This window comes from Dermochelys coriacea, chromosome 15 (genome assembly GCF_009764565.3).
Source record: "Dermochelys coriacea isolate rDerCor1 chromosome 15, rDerCor1.pri.v4, whole genome shotgun sequence".
NCBI classification, from domain to species: Eukaryota; Metazoa; Chordata; order Testudines; family Dermochelyidae; genus Dermochelys; species Dermochelys coriacea.
In genome coordinates, this window is record NC_050082.1 from 25,996,353 (window position 1) to 26,015,464 (window position 19,112).

The 19,112-nt window shown below is 42.5% G+C and overlaps 1 protein-coding gene across 4 annotated transcripts in view; it reads right to left on the reverse strand.

The window, feature by feature from the left end:
• RHOF (ras homolog family member F, filopodia associated) overlaps window positions 1–19,112 on the reverse strand; it is a 56,728-nt gene that overhangs the window by 8,879 nt on the left and 28,737 nt on the right. For 2 of the 4 annotated variants that reach the window (XM_043498418.1, XM_043498417.1), the window contains exons 3-5: window positions 15,964–16,051; window positions 11,630–11,707; window positions 912–1,021 (exon numbers count right to left, since the gene is read on the reverse strand). In XM_043498418.1, the coding sequence (XP_043354353.1) occupies window positions 912–1,021; window positions 11,630–11,707; window positions 15,964–16,051 (276 nt within the window). Of the gene's footprint in view, window positions 1–911; window positions 1,022–11,629; window positions 11,708–15,963; window positions 16,052–17,225; window positions 17,698–19,112 lie in introns of those variants that run through there. The other 2 variants (XM_038373069.2, XM_043498419.1) reach the window with 2 other exon arrangements.

Sequence of the window (19,112 nt, forward strand, 5' to 3'; positions counted from 1 at the left end):
GCAAGGTCCAACGCTACTTGACTTTTAGCCTGTCTCATTTTATCCCTACATGTTCTGACCTCAATAAGGTAGCTTTCCTGGCTGATCCCTCTGATCTTCCACTCCCTGTATGCTGTCTGCTTTTTCTTAATCACCTCTCTGAGATGCTTGCTCATCCAGCTTCGTCTACAACTCCTGCCTATAAATTGTTTCCCCTTTCTTGGGATACAGGCTTCCGATAGCTTCTGCAGCTTTGATTTAAAGTAATCCCAGGCCGCCTCCTCTGCCTTTAGATCCATCAGTTCTTCAGTCCAATCCACTGTAGGTCACATTTTGAGCCTTAAGTATGCAACAGTCTCCCTTTACAGATCTTTAGGCTGAAACATCTAATCAATCACAGAACTGAAACTAAATTTTATAGTAAAAAATTTCTCCTAGTAACTTGAGCAAGGATATTGACCTTGAACTTTCTGCCTTCTGGATCTGGGGTCCCAGTCAACCTTGCAGCAGGGGTTCACAAATAGGATTACTTGTTAAAAGTCAGGTGTAAAGAGTTCTTTGGGGGCAAATAACAATGGAACAAAAATATAAATAAAAAGTGAGGGAGAGAAGACAAGCTTTATATGAGGTACTCCTGGAGAATTCAATTTTGCTCTTCTGGTTTCTCTGTATTTTTTATATTGTATTAAAACTAAGATGGCCATAAACCCAATCCCGAAATCTGAACACCCATAAATGTTGGAGAAACTCATATCCAGATCTCAGCACTGTGTCTCAGGGCCATTGCTAGATGTGTGGTGATAAATGAACAGTGCATTTATTAGTTTAATCTTAGGGAGTGAGGCTGCTAAAAGCATTGTTACAAATCATTTTCACCCATCTAGCATAGTAAATTTAACATGAATAAGCCAAGTAATTATGAGGTCTCTTACCTTAATTAAAACATTATCATAGCTAGCAGGGTTCATAACATCATAACAAATTAAGACCATGTTTGTATTCTGGTATGAAAGTGGTCGTAGCCGATCATAATCCTCCTGCCCTGAAACACAGGAAAAAAGTGATTATGCTTTGGATAAAATAAACCTCATTCTTTACACTAGTACAATACAGATATTTTAAAATGCATTCCGATTGCCTGTGGTATCAGTCTTGTCTTAAAAACAGTCATTGCATAGATTGTAAACATTTTTAATAAATCATTGGCCTTAATAAGATGAGTTCCTTGTTTGAAAATGTATAAGATGATATGTTTAAGAGTATCATCTTGATAGTAAAAAAGTCTGTAAATTGAGTCCTTGTGAAATCTCAGTATGAAGCAAAAGGATTTTTTGTCTAAATGTTCAATATTTTGCAGCTTGATAGTAAGCAGGACACAAATCCATATACTGCAGGATCTGAAATATGAAGACTGGATTCAGAGTAGCAGCCGTGTTAGTCTGTATTCGCAAAAAGAAAAGGAGTACTTGTGGCACCTTAGAGACTAACAAATTTATTAGAGCATAAGCTTTCGTGAGCTACAGCTCACTTCATCAGATGCATTCACTAGCAGAGAGACACATGCATGAGTCTAGACTGGTAGCTTATTACTGATTAAAAACTGTGGAATTGGCAAGGGTCTTGTTGACATACAGGGTAGGAAACATGCCTACTTTTTGCCAGATGTGAATGCAGCATAATAAAAAGTCTTAAATAACAAATTCCCCTCTCTTACTGGCCTCAATGAACGGAGAGAGGTAATGAGCATGACAATTGCCACCCCTTTCAGATGGATTGCGATCCATTAGTGAGCACAAAGGCCTCAGAAAGCTACACAGCAGAGTACTACTACCAGCTGCTAGCTGATTTTACAAGACGCACGGCAACATAAGCCAGTCTTTACTGATCTCTGAAATGGGCCTTACAGAGCTGCTGATGCCTCCTGGAAATGTTTTTAAAATTTTCCTTTTAGGAATAGTTTGACATGTGGGGAATTCATTTTACTATTCCCACACATTCACATGAGAAAACTGGTCTGCTTATTTCCCTGTATTTATGACATACCAGTCACCTTCAAACCAGAGCATTGTGATGTCACACTAAGCAAGCGTCTGGAGGTGGCCAATCAGCACCAGAGGCAGTTGCACTAAGAAATCAAAGATCCTGTTTCATCAAAGGCCAATATTTCAATGGGATGTTTTTCCAAAGTTTTCCAGAAGGCACCAGCGGATGTTTAAGACGACAGCGAAGACTTTGAGACCACTTGAGTGCTACCCCATGCGTCAGGTATGTCAGCAGGAAGTTTTGACTTTCAAGAAGTGAGTCAGGGATGCCAATCCTTTTTGCATTATTATTTCCATATAGTTACTGAGCACCATGTGTGCCTGATACTATACAAAAACACAGAGGCAATTCCTGCCCAAAGGGGATCACAAATAAAATATTTGCATCAGCGTTATGTAAAGCATACTCCTCTGCTAACCATTATCTCCCGATACTTTCTAAAATACAGCTGTTGCATCATGGTATTCAACACAAAGCCCTGCACTACTTATTGTCCTCAAAATGCTTGACTCCAAAGTATGGCGTGATCAAGGAGGACATGGATACAAAAAGAACAATATTGCTACAGCGCATTCAAATCTTTCACCTGAATATTTAACCCCTGCTGGTAACAGGATTCCATACTAAATAACTCATTATTCAGCTTGCCACAATTATTTGCATAAAGGGATGGTGGTGGGTTAGGACCCAATTCTACATAGTACCAAGAGCCCTTAATTTCAGTGGTGTTAAAAGCATTTACTATTTCAGAGGAGAGACACCAAAACAGTGCAGAATTGGAGCCTTAAAACTTTTAATCCCAAAATAAGACAATTAAGGAATCTATTGTGCTCTGAGGCGTTTATATAACATGCAACAACTGTATTTCTAATTCTTCTCATTTTCTGAAATCCACCTAATTGTACCAGATTTACCACTTTTTTGGGGGGACGGGGAATGTAATACTTTGCTTAGGTGATCTAAAGTTGTATTAAATTTCAAGAGAAAAAAAAATTAGTTGTAAAGCAATATCGCTGGGATGTGTGTGTTTGTACACGTGCTTCTTTCACTCACGTTTATTACTCTTAGCCTCCACAAAGGCAACTTTATGAAATGAAGCTATCCTCTAGCAGCCAGTTATAAAATTACCAACAGTAACTACTCCAGCCTCTCAACTCATTTGCTGCTACTTTGCCATTAAACTTGTGATTGGTGAAGCAGATTGATGCATGTTCCATTTTATGAAGTCATGATGACCTGGCCCAAGTTGGAACAGAGCAAAAACACTTAGTCTGATGAACTATGCCAGGGATCTCAAAAGAGTTGCTTTTGATGGTGTAAAATCAATGTGCCATAATGAAAAACAGAACAGATAGATGTGACATCACACGGCTTCATCTTCACAGTCAAAGTTGAGGGAGAGTTGAGAAGAAACAGGTATTTATTTTTAAAGGTAAACTAAGATAACCAGATAAAGACATAAGGAAATCTAGATTTACAGAGGCAGAACATGTTTTCCTTATGTATTTCATACATCTCAGGAATGGCATATACAGAGCATAGCAAAAGCTAAAATAGACATACCATGATGGGAAGGTTAGAAAGGACATGCTTTATGGAAATACAACATGATCTGATTCCAGAGAGTGCTTATTTGTTTCTCTTCACCTCTGTCAAAATTAACAGCTACAGAGTTGTTCTTAAAAATATTTATGGGTTATAACTTTAGAAGGCTGAAACTGATCTTAAACAACATTGGAAGAAGGAGATTTTCAATTTCTCTCTATTGCAAATATAGATACTTTAGCACTTATGTTGTGGTAGATGAATAGTGCACTAGGAAATGTTTGCCTGTATGTGAAATCCTATTGTCTGAGCTACTGTGCTTTCTCTTTTTTGTAAAAAGCAAAACAACAAAACCTCTGTGAAAGAAGGAATGATGGAACTACAGGTTTGTTTATACTGTATTCACAGGATGCGACTGCAGTTTGAGTAGACATACCCAAGCTAGGTTGAAGCTGTAGCAGTGCGTGCTTCAGCACCGAGTAGCCCCGTAAACAATTGCCCAGGGTTCTCAGTGGGCTTGTACAGGTTTAGCTACGAGTAGAATATAGATATACCCCAAATGTTTTAGTGTTTAATTGCCATACAGAAATTGGGGAAGGAGGTCAGAGATGTGCATATTGTAACTAAGCTGCTGGATGACTTCCATTCCCAGCTTCCAGAACAAGTATGAGGGAAAGGGTTAGGCTGCAGAGCCCTCTGGGAGGGGCAGCAACCCAAATCAATATCTAGCTCATAGAGGGCACCATATTACTCAGAAAGACCAATAAAAAAAACCCCTACATCCAGGAGGCAGAGGGGATCAGGCTCAGGAAAAACCTGTGCAGCAGGTTGTAGGCAGCAGCCTGAAAGCTGGCTACAGAAGGGATCCATGCCAACACCTCACTGGCATCACCAATTGAGACATCTTGGTTTGGTGATTACATCACTAGACCCCTTGGTGCTGCAAGGCCCAGTAATTCCACATTTGAAATCTTTTGTCAGACAACAATATGACTTTGCATCCTGAATAACTTTTTAAATATTATGGAAATATTAACCAAAAAAACCCAAAAAACTATGACACTTTAGGAACAGGAAAAGGACATCCAACTAATGTGCTTCATCCAGCTCTGGATGGCAGATTCCACTTTCATAGTCAATCCCCTTTCATTCCTTGGTCCTCCTACTGAGATGGTCAACAAAAGGGCTAATTAAATGTCCGTTGTGGTGGTGGTCTGTGTAATATGGACAACTGTCTTCTAGGAAGTGGAGTAAAATCTCTTAACTTATGCCAATGAATAATCAGATGATTGTGAATTTCAACCTGTTGCAATGCCCCAGGTTTGACAGGAAGCTATTACATTAAATAACATTTTGAGAGACCGGATCGTAGTGTCCTAATTAATCTGGGTCCAGTAAGATCCAAAAAATAAGCTACACATGCCTTTCTTCTTGCCCTCAAACACAGTGATTAGAATTGTCAAAATGGCAGAAGCAACAAATTCTCATCATCCTGTCACACACAAAAAAAATCCAAAACCTTATCAAAGACTTGCCCTTTCACAGCTTTCACCATTGCATCCGGATGATGACATGCAAGAATAGCTGTGTGAGAACACCCTTTTCTCGGTAAGGTTACTCAGGCTGTGGTCAGAATTTTTCTTCACTGTGCATTTAAAACAAAAATTCAGCAAGATCAGATAAAACAAAAGTTGCAGGACTGAACAGAAGGGGCCACTGAGCTCACACAAAACCTTTGATTACCCTTGTTCAGTCTCAAGTTTTAATTCTCTTCTCTCTGTTGTGTGGTCAAAAGTGGTGTACGAAAATGTCATTAAGGTTTGTTTTTTATAATATATATTTTTTCTTTCAAAATTTTCAAACTTTCTCTTTCCACGGTATTGTAAAATAATTGCTATTTAGCATTAATTTCCTGCATCTTTGTGCCTTTAACAAGCTGCCTGCACAGCGCTTCACTTGGTACAGTTAATTTCACAAAATGCTTAATTCCTTGCCAAAGACCACATGCTTGCCCCTTCACCTGAAATGGCAACTAGCCCATGCTGTCACAACTTGGTCTTAAGAAAAGGTGGGGCTTCAGTCTGATTGGGGACAGGAAGAGAGGAGGAAATTAGGCCATGAGTTGTACCTCTCTCCAGTCTCACTGCCAGAAGAAAAAAATTGGGCTAGTTTGAGTTTCTCAACCTGCATGAGGCCCTAAGCAGCTTGGATTCCTTGCATATAATACCTGCCTTGCACTATGCATGGTGACATAATTAAAATTCTCTTTTGCGTCCAAGATCCTTGGGAATATATCATGATACTTTCAATCAGCTTAATGACCATTGTGCTTTGTTGTAGTTATTCAATAGGTTCCTACAAAGGAACTATTTCTCTATTCTATAACATGCTGTCCATGCAACGAGGACCAACACCTAAGAATTCTTAGACCAGGTCTCAGAGAACGTGACTTTAAAGGAAAGCATTAAACTCTTGTAACAGACAATTATACAATAACCTACCCACAACAGATGTTTCTTCCTAACCCCTGTCAGTTCATGTCTAGATTCTGTCCTGAAGCATGAAAGCTTATATCTCTTATAAATTGTAATCCTAGTTGGTGTTACTGTAACTTATTTAAATAAATAGGATTCTTTTTTAATCTAAGCTCATTTCTTCCTTAATTTCTTGTGGCAGTGAGTTCCATGAATTAATTATACATTGTCTGATAAACAGAAATATTTTAGGTTTCAGAGTAGCAGCCGTGTTAGTCTGTTTTCGCAAAAAGAAAAGGAGTACTTCTGGCACCTTACAGACTAACAAATTTATTTGAGCATAAGCGTTCATGAGCTACAGCTCACTTCATCGGATGCATTTGGTGGAAAATACAGAGGAGAGATTGATATACAATGTATGATAAACCCATTGTTTCATGTTCTCTGTGTGCGTATATCAATCTCCCCTCTATATTTTCCACCAAATGCATCCGATGAAGTGAGCTGTAGCTCACGAAAGCTTATGCTCAAATAAATTTGTTAGAAATATTTTATCAGTTTTAAATTTGCCTGTGTACTCCATAATAATGTTGAAAAAATGTAAGACATCGGTGTAATGGACTTTACACTTATTTTTAGATTTTTCCAAATATTTTAATTAGCGGCACTTTGCATAATTACTAGAATACATTCTCTGGATAGAAAAGGTCCCAAGGGCTACAATTGACAGACAAGGGAAAAATATTTATTTAAAGCTAAATGTCAATGGTATCCTATGAACTGACCAGCAAGAGTGCACCTCTCTCTAGGTAAGTCTACATGGCAGTTAAAAATGGGATTGCAGTATGAGTAGGCACAAGTGTGCTAGCTTTAGTTTAGCTAGCATGATGAAAAATAGTGAAGATGAGGCTGCAAGGGCTGTACAAGTTCACTCGGGGCTCTGCAATGCAAGTGTGTATCCAAGCACACGCCACCATATCTTCACTGCTATATTTAGCTGTGGTCACTAGATTAAAACTGGTACAGATATGCCTATCTGAGCTGCAATCTCACCTCTGAATGCAATGTAGACATACCCTTAGTAGCACTATCAATTGCCACCAGCTGCCAGGCAATCTTCACGTAGTTAGGATCCTGCATACCACTTCAAAGGTCATGCCAACATGCAGCCTCAAATTAGGTACATTTCCTATTAAAATGAACATTTCAATCACATAACTGAGAACCCCTATAGTTAAAGAAAAATTCTGAATGATCTTTTGTTTAGTCTGTGGTATGTTAGCTAAGGCTATACTTTCAGAACTCAGTTTAGAAAACTTGAGGAAACTTACTTTCTTCCTGGCAGAGATGAATCAAAAATTAAATGACACAATATTTACAGCCTTACATCTTTTCCCAGGAGGGCCCTGTGGTGGTTTTACTTGTGCTTGGCTGGGTATTAGCTTCCTACCTCCACCAGCCTGTGAGCCACTCACACGATCTCCTCTGTGCAATCCCACCCCTTACTTTGTTTTGCAGGTTAACAATATGTGCACCCCAGGCCCTACATCCCTTTGAAGCATTCCCCTGTGATATCCAGCCCCTGGCACTGGTTACTCACAGAACTACCAAGTCCACTGTTCCAAAGGAAAAATATACACACCAGCTTGTATGATCCAGCTCAGGATAACACCATTTAAATATACTGATAGTGAAAAAACAAAACAAAACAGAACAGTTTTTATCATTAAAGACTAAAGATTCAGGAGATAGTGAGTAAGGATATTGGAAACAAATGGTTACATATAAAACAAAATCATAACATGCTTTCTAGACACTAAACTTCATTAGAAAGGACATTCATCTGACAGTTAAGTTTCTCACTCCCAAAATATTTTATGGCATCTTCAACCAAGGTTGACTGAGATCCCATGTTCATGAATGTAAATGGACTGTCCATTTACTTCCTAGGTGTAGGATAATGGCTGTCTTTTTTGCCTCATAAATATGCCCCCAAAGTTCATTGGCTTTGTACACAGCCAGGATAACTACCTAAGACTTATTTTTCCTGTGTGCTGCTTCCCTGTTGACTTCAGATCGCCTTGCTAACTTCTGACTTTATATGTAAATGGGCAGCCATTATGTTAATTTACAATGCTTAATTTACATCCTGACAGAGAGAGACATTTCTTACTTCCTGTCTGGAGGAAACTCTGTTTTCAATTCTGCCTTGATAAAGACTTTTAAAACATATTTTCCGTATATATACATAACTCCTTACATAGCATCTGTACATATATTTCACACTGATATTGATGACCAGTGTGACCCTGCTTTTCATTTAAGGTCTCACATTACATTCTCTTGATGAACTAAAATGTACATGCCAGAATCAAGACATTCTTGTAACCCCATTGCCCGTTGCCATTAAGGGGTTCTTGGGTCACAGGCCCCTTCCTCTCTGTCCCCTTTGGAATCATGAAAGTGATTCTCTCACACACACTTTTCTGAACTCCTCAACAGAAGGTTTTGGATCTTAGTGGCAACCATCTTTGTGGCGATGTAGGACCAAAAGGACTCCAGTTACAGATTGTCAATGTCACTTTTTAATCAGCCACAGTGAGTAGTCTGTGTGACAAAAGGCATTACCTCCCCTCCCATGAGTCCCTCTAGAGTGGAATACACTCTATTACCTATCCTCCTGAGATGGCAGTGGAGGGAGAGACAAGCATCAGAAATTAAACCCACATCTCCTGAATTACAACATAAAGCATCACCACCAGTGAATTGTAATTCTTTACATGCTAAGTGAATGGAGTTAATTTACCTCTCAATTCCTTTACCTCACTTTACAGTGAGGTATTTTAATCAAATAAGCAGATGCAACATGTGTTTGCAGGTAAAACAATATATTGCAAACTCTTTGTGTGTTGCAGCACACAGACCACCAACTTCCTGCTATAGCAAGAGATGCTTCTGATAAGGAAGATTATAGAGAAAGTATCATACAATAATACAAAAGATCTACTGTGAAAAATTCTTATTCTATCCACTTTTATTCCAGTTCATAATTTCCAGTTGTTGCTAAACTGATCATATATAATGAAACTTTTCCCCCTAACTTGAATTAAACCTGTGAAAAATATTAAAATTCTCCTCCATTTTTATTTTTAATATTTCTCCCGTCTCATTGTTCATGTCCTCACAAAGTGGGAGGGATGGCTTAGAGACCTAGACATCAGGTTTGAAATACAGAGTCCTTGAAACTACAGGCTTAACACATGGCAGAGCCAACTCATTCCTTCGTTCTACTGAGGTAATACATTGAATTATATAAATTTTAATATGTGGGGGTGTCTTGGACAAGACCTTAAACAACTCTGAAGTCCTGTTTCCTCTGTGTGGATACTGAAGACCCAACAGCACTTTCTGGAAGAACAGAGATTTGATTCCGTATCCCATGCCGAAGTTTCCCCTCTGACACTGTTGTCAGGTGTGCCAGTTAGTTGAAGCTCTTCACCCCAGAGATCTCCTGTTGTTTAAACATGAGGAGTGAAAGAGCAATGTCCAAAACTACCTCAATATTCTACCTCAATAAATTTGTTAGTCTCTAAGATGCCACAAGTACACCTTTTCTTTTTTGTGACTACAGACTAACACGGCTGCTACTCTGAAACCTCAATATTTATCTAATAACTTTCTTAGAGAGACTCAAAGTTTTGTTTCACTGGAAGCCATTTCAATTGTTTTGTGTTTAAATAGATTACTGGGGGATGAAATAGCTCCAACATGTTTAAAATTATTACTTCAACTGCTCAGTTTATCTTACTTTTCACTGAGTTGGTCAGAAATCTCATGCTACAAGCCTATTATACAGTTTGCAATATTAAGGTTTCAGACTTTGCTATTTTCTTGTCAACAGAAGAATCTGGGGGATCTTGGACTTATAAATGCCATATACTTGTAACTATCTGATTCTTTTCGGTCAAGATTTTCCATGACCTTAGTAAGTTTATTTTACAGGAATCACATTTTAAACAGAATGTTCTTTTACCTTCAGAAAAGTCATACTAATTTTATAACACTTACTATGCTTTTGCAATGAGACAACACCCACTAGTTGAAAACCACAGCTTTAAGTTTCAACTACTTTCCTGGTGACAAAAATGTTAACTATATATTCAATGAGGCCTTTAACTCATTTGGACCTCTATATTCTATTGCAATAAAAATGTGAAATATAGTAATAGTACATTTTCAGAGATTTTTCCATTAGTACAGAACATTAAATAGTTACGAAATCAAAAATTTGCCTCAAATGTTTTAATTAATAAAATTCACTCTTCATGCCTTTTATATATCAGCACATCCATTTTCTCATGGACTCATTTTCTGAACAACCCCGGGTTTGACATCGGAAGAACAATTTAATAATCACTGATATTCTTTATGTCACAGCTATATGAGCTAAGTACGGAAAAAACCCAAGAATGAATACATTTGAGTATGTAAACCTCAAGTGGCATTAATTCAATCTACTGCTAGTCAAATCTGGTGATTGAACAGTTTCAATAAGTAATTGGAAAGGCTTTCCAGATGGCTTTGAGGCAAATCAGAGAGAAAGCATGATCAATGGTTAGGTCAAATTCCTATGTGACCTTGGGCAAGCCACTTGGCCTAGATCCACAAAGGTATTTAGGCTCCTCAATTCTACTGATTTATGAAAGTTAGGAGCCTAAATATCTTTCAGGATCCACGCCTTAGTCTCTCTGTGTCTTATCTCCACTTTACAGATGAGGAACTGAAAGTACTTCCCTGCCTCACTGGGGTGTTGTGAGGAAAAATGCATTAAAAATTGTGAGAAACTCAGACACTATTGTAACAATGGCCATATAAGTAGCTAAAATAATTTAATGGCGGCTATTGACTAACACATCTGTGATGCTCCCCAGGACACCCAGGGTTGTGAGGAACCTCACTACCACCTGCCCTAGGTATGAGGAAGTGCTGTGGATCAGCTCCTTGAAACCACCAGGCTCTGGCAACATGAGAGCACTGCCTTCCAGGCTTCCGTAGGCCTTGCTCTCTCTCTATAGGATCATGATAGGCACACACCACCCCTCGAAATCTCCAAATGTTCCCTGTAGAGTTCAGCCCTTTTCCCACTGAACACTCACAGAATTACCAAGCCTGCTGTTCCCAAAGAAACAGTACACACCAGCTTGTAAGATTCAGCTCAGGATCATTTTGCTTAACACCACAGCACTTGGATACATTTATAGTGAAAACAAGAAAAAGTGTATTACCACAGAACAGAGTTCAAGTGATAGTGAGTAAGAATAATGGAAACAAATTGTTTATATACACACACACACTTTCTAGAGACTAAATTTAACTAACAAGTTTGCCACTTGTCTAAAGAAGCTTATCTAGCCCTAAGTTCTCTCCAGTTTTTTCAGCCAAGCTTGGCAACCCCTCTTTCACCAAGTGAACTCATTGTCCTTCCTAGGCGAAGGATGCCAGGATGTCTTCTTTGTCCCTGAAATATATTAGAGCTAACCATTCATGTGCACATCAAAATAGGGTCATCCCCTATCCCCACTCCTTACTTCCTCTGGTTATTTTTCTCCCTTTGAAGTTTTCACAATCCTTCGTTAGCATTTGGTTCAGACCAGTGAGAGGAGCCCTATTGGGAATGATACAACACATAATTTACATGAAAACAGACACCCTGATAAACATATCTTGTCTGACAGAAAACCTGTTTTTCACCACTGCTGGTGACCAGTCTCTACACACAGCTCTTAAGAACATATTTTTCAGCGTACATACGTAACTTCTTACACAACATTCATATGTGTGTTTTGCAATGATACTTGATGACCACTGTAATACTGGGTTTTTTTTGAGACTTCACTTGACACTCTTTGGTGAGTCAGAATGTATATACCAGACCCAGGAGATTCTTGTAGTTCCTATTCATGCCCCTGTGTGTCCCTTGAAAGTTGGCACTAAGAGGTTCCTAGGTCACAGCATCTGAAACAACTGAATAACTTCATTGGCTCTGGACACTATAAAATATATTGGACTAAATCTGCAAAAGTGACCAGTGATTTTGGATGCCCCACTCGAGATACCTTAACATGCTGAAGATATACAGAATATCTTCCCTTTGAAAATTAGGCCCCTGAATCATAAAAATGTAGGGCTGAGAGGGACCTTGAGAGGTCATCTTGTCCATTCCCTGGTGCTGAGGCTGGACCTAGAATACCTAGACCATCCCTAACAGGTGTTTGTCCAACCTGTTCTTAAAAACCTCAAGTGAGGAGGATTCCATAACCTCCCTTGTAAGCCTGTTCCAATGCTTAACTATCCTTATTAGGAAAAACTTTCTAACTGTATCCAACTTAAATCTCCCTTGTTACAAGTTCAGCTGATTACTTCTTGGGCTAATATCATTCTGGATACGGAGAACAATTGATCACTATCCTCTTTTAACAGTCCTTAACATATTTGAAGACTGCTATCAGGTCCCCCCTCAGCCTTCTTTTCTCAAGACTAAATATCCCCATTTTTGTTTTTTTTTTAACCTTTCCTCATAGGTCAGCTTTTCTAAAACTTTCATTGTTTTTGTTGCTCCCCTCTGGACTCTCTCTAATTTGTCCTCATCTTTTCTAAAGTATGGCACCCAGAACTGGACACAGTACTCCAGCTGAGGCCTCACCAACGCTGAGTAGTCGGGACTATTACCTTATAATACTCCTGTTATTACACTCCACAACAATATTAGCCATTTTTACAACTGCATCACATTGTTGACTCATTCAGTTTGTGATCCACATTTCCCTAGTTTGCTCATGATAATGTCATGTGGGACTTTATTATTATTATTAGTAGTAGTAGTACTATTTGTACTATGGTAGTGCCTAGGGGCCCCAGACATAGACCAGGACCCTATAGCGATAGGTGCAGTAATTCAATAATGCTGTAACTGCCACATTAGTGCATCAACATGAATCTGACAAAGTGATTTAATATACCTAAGTTGCATGATAAAAATAAAGTCATTGTAATGGAACATTGATCCTGTAACAACATCTTAGGTCCTGAAAATGAATACCTCAGCATTTATGTAGCAGAAGGACAAACCCCATCCTTTGATAGTGTTCTGTTCCAGTTAAATGCTCTCTTAAGCCCACTTCTAGTACTGCACCATTAAGATTTACAAGAAAGAACACATAATTCTTGGCCCTAATCCTGCAACCAAAGTCGTCAATGGGAGTTCAGCCCATTGGAGCAGGTTTGGACCTTAGAAGATGTACTCATATTATAAACTTTTACTCTGAGTAAACTACCAACTTCAGAAAAAAGATGAGTTTAAGAAGACCTATTCTTTACAGCGTGAACCCAGCCCAACACTGAGATCTGCTAGTGTGGACCCAAACCACCTAACAAGGTCCCATTGACTTTAATGGGACTCTATATTGGGATACGGATCCACACAAGCAGATCCCAGTAGAGGATTGGGACCTATGATTGAAACTGTGCTAGCAACAATCATAGTTTTAACCACAGTGTATTGTGGGCATCGCCACATAGTCCATAAGAAACTGGAATGGTCTCACAAGACAAGTGGTGGGAAGCACATCACTGAATCATTTAAAATTAGACTTGACAAAGCACTAGAAAACTGTCTAATAGATAAAACCCTGCACTGACAGAGGCCAGTCAATATGACCGAGCAAGTTAACAAAAAATAAATGACACAGTATTTGCACCCCAAAATTCTACATTAACAAGTTCCAGCTATTGGTTATGCATCATAGATTTCACACCATTCTTTCTTGAACTTAACCCCCACCCACCCACCCCCAAAAAAATAGTGTATGGTAGGATCCAGATTATCTGTAGCACTGGATTCAAGAGCAAGTGTTAAAAAAAAAAAATAGGGAGACATACTGGCAATTTATTAGGAAATTTTGGATAATCAAGATTCTACTGTACTGGACAAAAGGTTCACCACAAAGATCACTTAATATAAAAAACAGTGCTGAAAGATGACTACTCTGATGTCCTACAATGGATTTAAAAGGCCAACTATATATTTTTTAATATAAAAATTTAAAAATGGATTAATCGGCCAAATTCAGCTCTAAGTTAAACTGATGTAAATTTGGAGTAACTGCACTGCCGTCATAGATTTATAGATCTATTTCCCCAAAATAATTCCTAAAGCATACCTTTTAGAAAAACATTTAATCCTGATTTTAAAATGGTCAGCGGTGGCGAACCTACTACAACCTTTGGTAAATTGTTCCAGTGATTAATTACTCTCACCTTTAAAAATGTATGCCTTATATCCACTCTGAATTTGTCTAGATTCAACTTCCAGCCAGTATCACGTTACACAGTTCTTTGCTAGATTAAAGAGCCCTTTATTAAGTATTTGTTGCCCATATAGATACTTACAGACCGTAACCAGGTCACCCCTTAACCTTCTCTATCTCTATCACTATAAGGCATGTTTTCTAATCTTTTAATCATTTTTGTGGCTCTTCTCTGAACCCTCTCCAATTTATCAACAGCCTTCTTGAATTGTGGACACCAGAACAGGACACAGTATTCCAGCAGTGGATGCACCAGCACCAAATACAGAAGTAAAATGACCTCTCTAGTACTACTTGAGATTCACCTGTTTATGCACACCAGAACTACATTAGCTCTTTTGGCCACAGGGTCATATTTTGGACACACTGGAAGCTTGTGGTCAGTAGATTATTTCCCATGACACCCAAATCTTTTTCAGAGTCACTGCTTCCCAGGATAGAGTCTCCTATCATGTAAGAGTGGCCTGCATTCTTTGTTCCTAGATGTAAACCTTTACATTTAGCTATATTAAAATACATATTGTTTGCTTGCGCCCAGTTTACCAAGCAATCCAGATCACTCTAAATCAGTGACCTGTCCTCTTCATTATTTACCAAATAGAATTGCTCCTGTTTCAAACTAGTGTAACAGAGCAGAATTTGACAAAGTGTATCTTAATTTTAGGGTTCTCTTTTGGAACACAGTTGGACAATTGAGAGTCACTGCTATAGAAACTATAATGAACACAGTTGAACACAAACCATTCCATTCATCCCTGAAAAGAAACCATAAAAACTGTCAATGTTCTAACATACATTTAGCATTGTGGGCTTTCTATTCTGAACACTAACAGGCTTTTTAAAAATCCCTTTTACTGTTTTGATCACACATGGTGGGAGATTAAAGTATTTTCCTGGTTGATTACATTACATTTTGCTTCTGGGCACTTGATTTTTAATACCTTCAAGATATGCATGCTATTTGGTGACTTTCTTAATAGTCCTCACTACTAAGAACAAACCCATGACTAAAATTGTAAATTCATTAGGACTAGTGACGTTCTTCTCACTGGCAGTCACATAGGCATGACTAAATTGATAATAGAAGTTGTTTTATTCTTTAAGGGTTCTGTGTGTTTTGACCTCTTTTAGTTTTAACTCTAACAACCTATAAAAATACGTTAACAGAAAACAAAAAGAAAATATGCTTGGTTTTACAATCTTTCCAAGATCAGCCTGCTGTATATCCAAAAGAGTGCAAGAACAATCTAGTTTGGTGAATCTCTAGTATTTTGCTGGTAAAAGGGGTCACATAAATAACATCCCCTCGAATGTCTGAAATTTTAAAGAATAGTTGATATATCAAATAAAAAAATCGATCAACTAAATCATTTCTCTCATACAAAAATTGATCTGCTGTATTGCTATTCATACCACAAAAAACTTTCAGCTAGTTTTCTACTTGCCTAAGGCCAGTCTCCCTGTGTAATCCATTACCAGATGCTGCAGGAAAATTGGCTGTGCTGGTTTACTTATTTATTTTTCAAATAAGCAAGATCTTGTTTAAAGTGATTTACCTGCAGTGTCATACAAATTCAGAATTACTTCTTTATTGTCAACGGTAATACTGGTGGTATACTTCTCAAATACAGAAGGTGCATATTTCTGTCAAAAAAAGGAAATACAATTCTAGTTAAATGATAATAATACTATTTTGCAGTTCAGTAATCCCTTCCCTCCAGGGATCTCAAAGCACTTTATAAGCATGAATGAATTAAGCCTTACAGGAACTCTGGTAGACAAATATTATCCCCATTTTACTGCTGGGGAAGGTGAAGCAGACAGGTTAAAATGATTTGTCCACTTTCACATGGCAAAGAGCAAAGGGGCTAGAAACAGCACCGACAGCTCCTGGAGGTTATGTTCCCATATATTTGGTGTATGTACTCTAACAAGTTTTAATTCTCTGAAATGCCATTATACAAAGAGAAAGGAATGATGCGGCTGTTACAGGTTTCAAGCTTTATTTGAACCTTGCCACCAATATTCTAGGTACAGCTCTGTTTTCGGAGCCAGATGTCTGGTATTCTCCCTCCTAACCCTTTGGTGTTACCAGAAAGCCCCAACCAAATCTTCACATTACAGGTTTCAATACAGAGACTTCTCTGAAAATAAGGCTGTTTACAAAATGCTTGGAGGGAAAACTCATTCTTGAGCTTAAAAAAAAAAAAAACACGGAAGGCACAAAAGTGACTTCTAGAGACGTGTCTAAACCCCAACTCTCGAATTTACTAATAGCTCAGCCACCGCCTGGCAGTTGCTTCCCTCGGGGCAGGTACAAACCAGTCGCCTGCACATCCTGCCACGCCTTAGTGGAGCGATGAGTTTAACAGCCTCCAGAAAGCCCCCACCCCCCCTTCCTGGAAAGCCCCTTCGCCCCAAGCCGAAGCTTCCCAGCCTGGCGTTAGTGGCGGCAGCAGGCACCTCTCCGCCTGGTCTAGCGCGGAGCCCAGCGTGGCCCGGCGCCTGCTGTCGCTCTGGCCAGCGAGAAACTTCTTCTAGGACGTGAATCCCCCCCCCGCTCTCTCTGGGCTCCGGGCACCAGCTCAGCAAATGAGCCCCTGGGGGGCCCGGCTGCTCAGGGGAGGGCGAGCCGCGTCCCCTCTGGGGCAATCCTGGGGCAGGCGGGCAGAGCCCCCCTTCTCGCGGGGCGCGGGGGCTCCTGGAGATGCCGGCGGGCTGCCCCCTGCTGGGGCGGGAGGGCTGTTGCCCCGCGGGGCTGCCAGGCGGGGGCTCCGCAGGGAGGGGCAGGGGGCGGGGGTCAGGCCCCGGCACTCACCTCCGGGAAGGCGCCCTTCGCGTGCACCATGAGCAGAGACGTTTTCCCGCAGCCCCCATCGCCCACGATCACGATCTTCAGCTCCTTCCTCCCGGAGGGGGCGGGCGGGCTCCCGCTCTCCTTGGGGGCCCCGGGCCCCCCGCCGGGGACGGACCCGTTCGGCACCGCCATGCGCGGCGCGGCGCGGCGCGGGGCGGGGCGGGGGTGGACCCGGCTCGAGAGCAGCGGCAGCCCCGCGGGAGCAGGCGGCGGCCCTGTCAGCTCTGCGGCCGGGGGTCGCTGCTCCCCGCGAGCGGAGGAAGGCGGGGAAGGGGCCGAGCAGCCCAGCTCCGGCTCCGCCGGGGATTGGTTCAGGGGAAGGCGCGGGGCTCGAGCCGCCGGCACCAGCCGCCCCGGCTCCGCTCCCTGCTGGTGCCCCCCGCCCCCCGCAGACGCGGACCCCGCCCCGAGGTGGCGCCGTTGCTCATAGACCCGGCTCCCCCTCGGCCTCCCGCCCCAGAGGCGGACTTCGCTACGGGAGCCTTCAGGGCAGACGCCGACACCCCTCCACCCTCACACCCACCCAGGGGCCCCAGCAAACTGAGACCCCCCACACACACCCACCCAGGGGCCCCAGGGAACTGAGACCCCCCCACACACACCCACCCACCCAGGGGCCCCAGGAAACTGAGACCCCCCCACACACACCCACCCAGGGGCCCTAGGGAACTGAGACCCCCCCACACACACCCACCCAGGGGCCCTAGGGAACTGAGACGCCCCCCCCCACACACACCCACCCAGGGGCCCCAGGAAACTGAGACCCCCCCCCACACACACACCCACCCAGGGGCCCTAGGGAACTGAGACCCCCCCACACACACCCACCCACCCAGGGGCCCCAGGAAACTGAGACCCCCCCCCCACACACACACCCACCCAGGGGCCCTAGGGAACTGAGACCCCCCACACACACACACACCCACCCAGGGGCCCTAGGGAACTGAGACCCCCCCACACACACCCACCCAGGGGCCCCAGGAAACTGAGACCCCCCCCCACACACACACCCACCCAGGGGCCCTAGGGAACTGAGACCCCCCCACACACACCCACCCACCCAGGGGCCCCAGGAAACTGAGACCCCCCCCCACACACACACCCACCCAGGGGCCCTAGGGAACTGAGACCCCCCCCACACACACACACCCACCCAGGGGCCCTAGGGAACTGAGACCCCCCCCACACACACCCACCCAGGGGCCCCAGGAAACTGAGACCCCCCCACACACACACACCCACCCAGGGGCCCTAGGGAACTGAGACCCCCCCCACACACACCCACCCACCCAGGGGCCCTAGGGAACTGAGACCCCCCCACACCCACCCACCCAGGGGCCCCAGGAAACTGAGACCCCCCCCCACACACACACCCACCCAGGGGCCCTAGGGAACTGAGACCCCCACACACACACCCACCCACCCAGGGGCCCCAGGAAACTGAGACCCCCCACACACACCCACCCAGGGCCCTAGGGAACTGAGACCCCACACACACACACACCCACCCAGGGGCCCCAGGAAACTGAGACCCCCCCACACACACACCCACCCAGGGGCCCTAGGGAACTGAGACCCCCCCACACACACACACACCCACCCAGGGGCCCTAGGGAACTGAGACCCCCCTACACACACCCACCCACCCAGGGGCCCCAGGAAACTGAGACCCCCCCCACACACACACCCACCCAGGGGCCCCAGGAAACTGAGACCCCCCCACACACACACCCACCCAGGGGCCCTAGGGAACTGAGACCCCCCACACACACACACACCCACCCAGGGGCCCCAGGAAACTGAGACCCCCCCCACACACACACCCACCCAGGGGCCCTAGGGAACCCC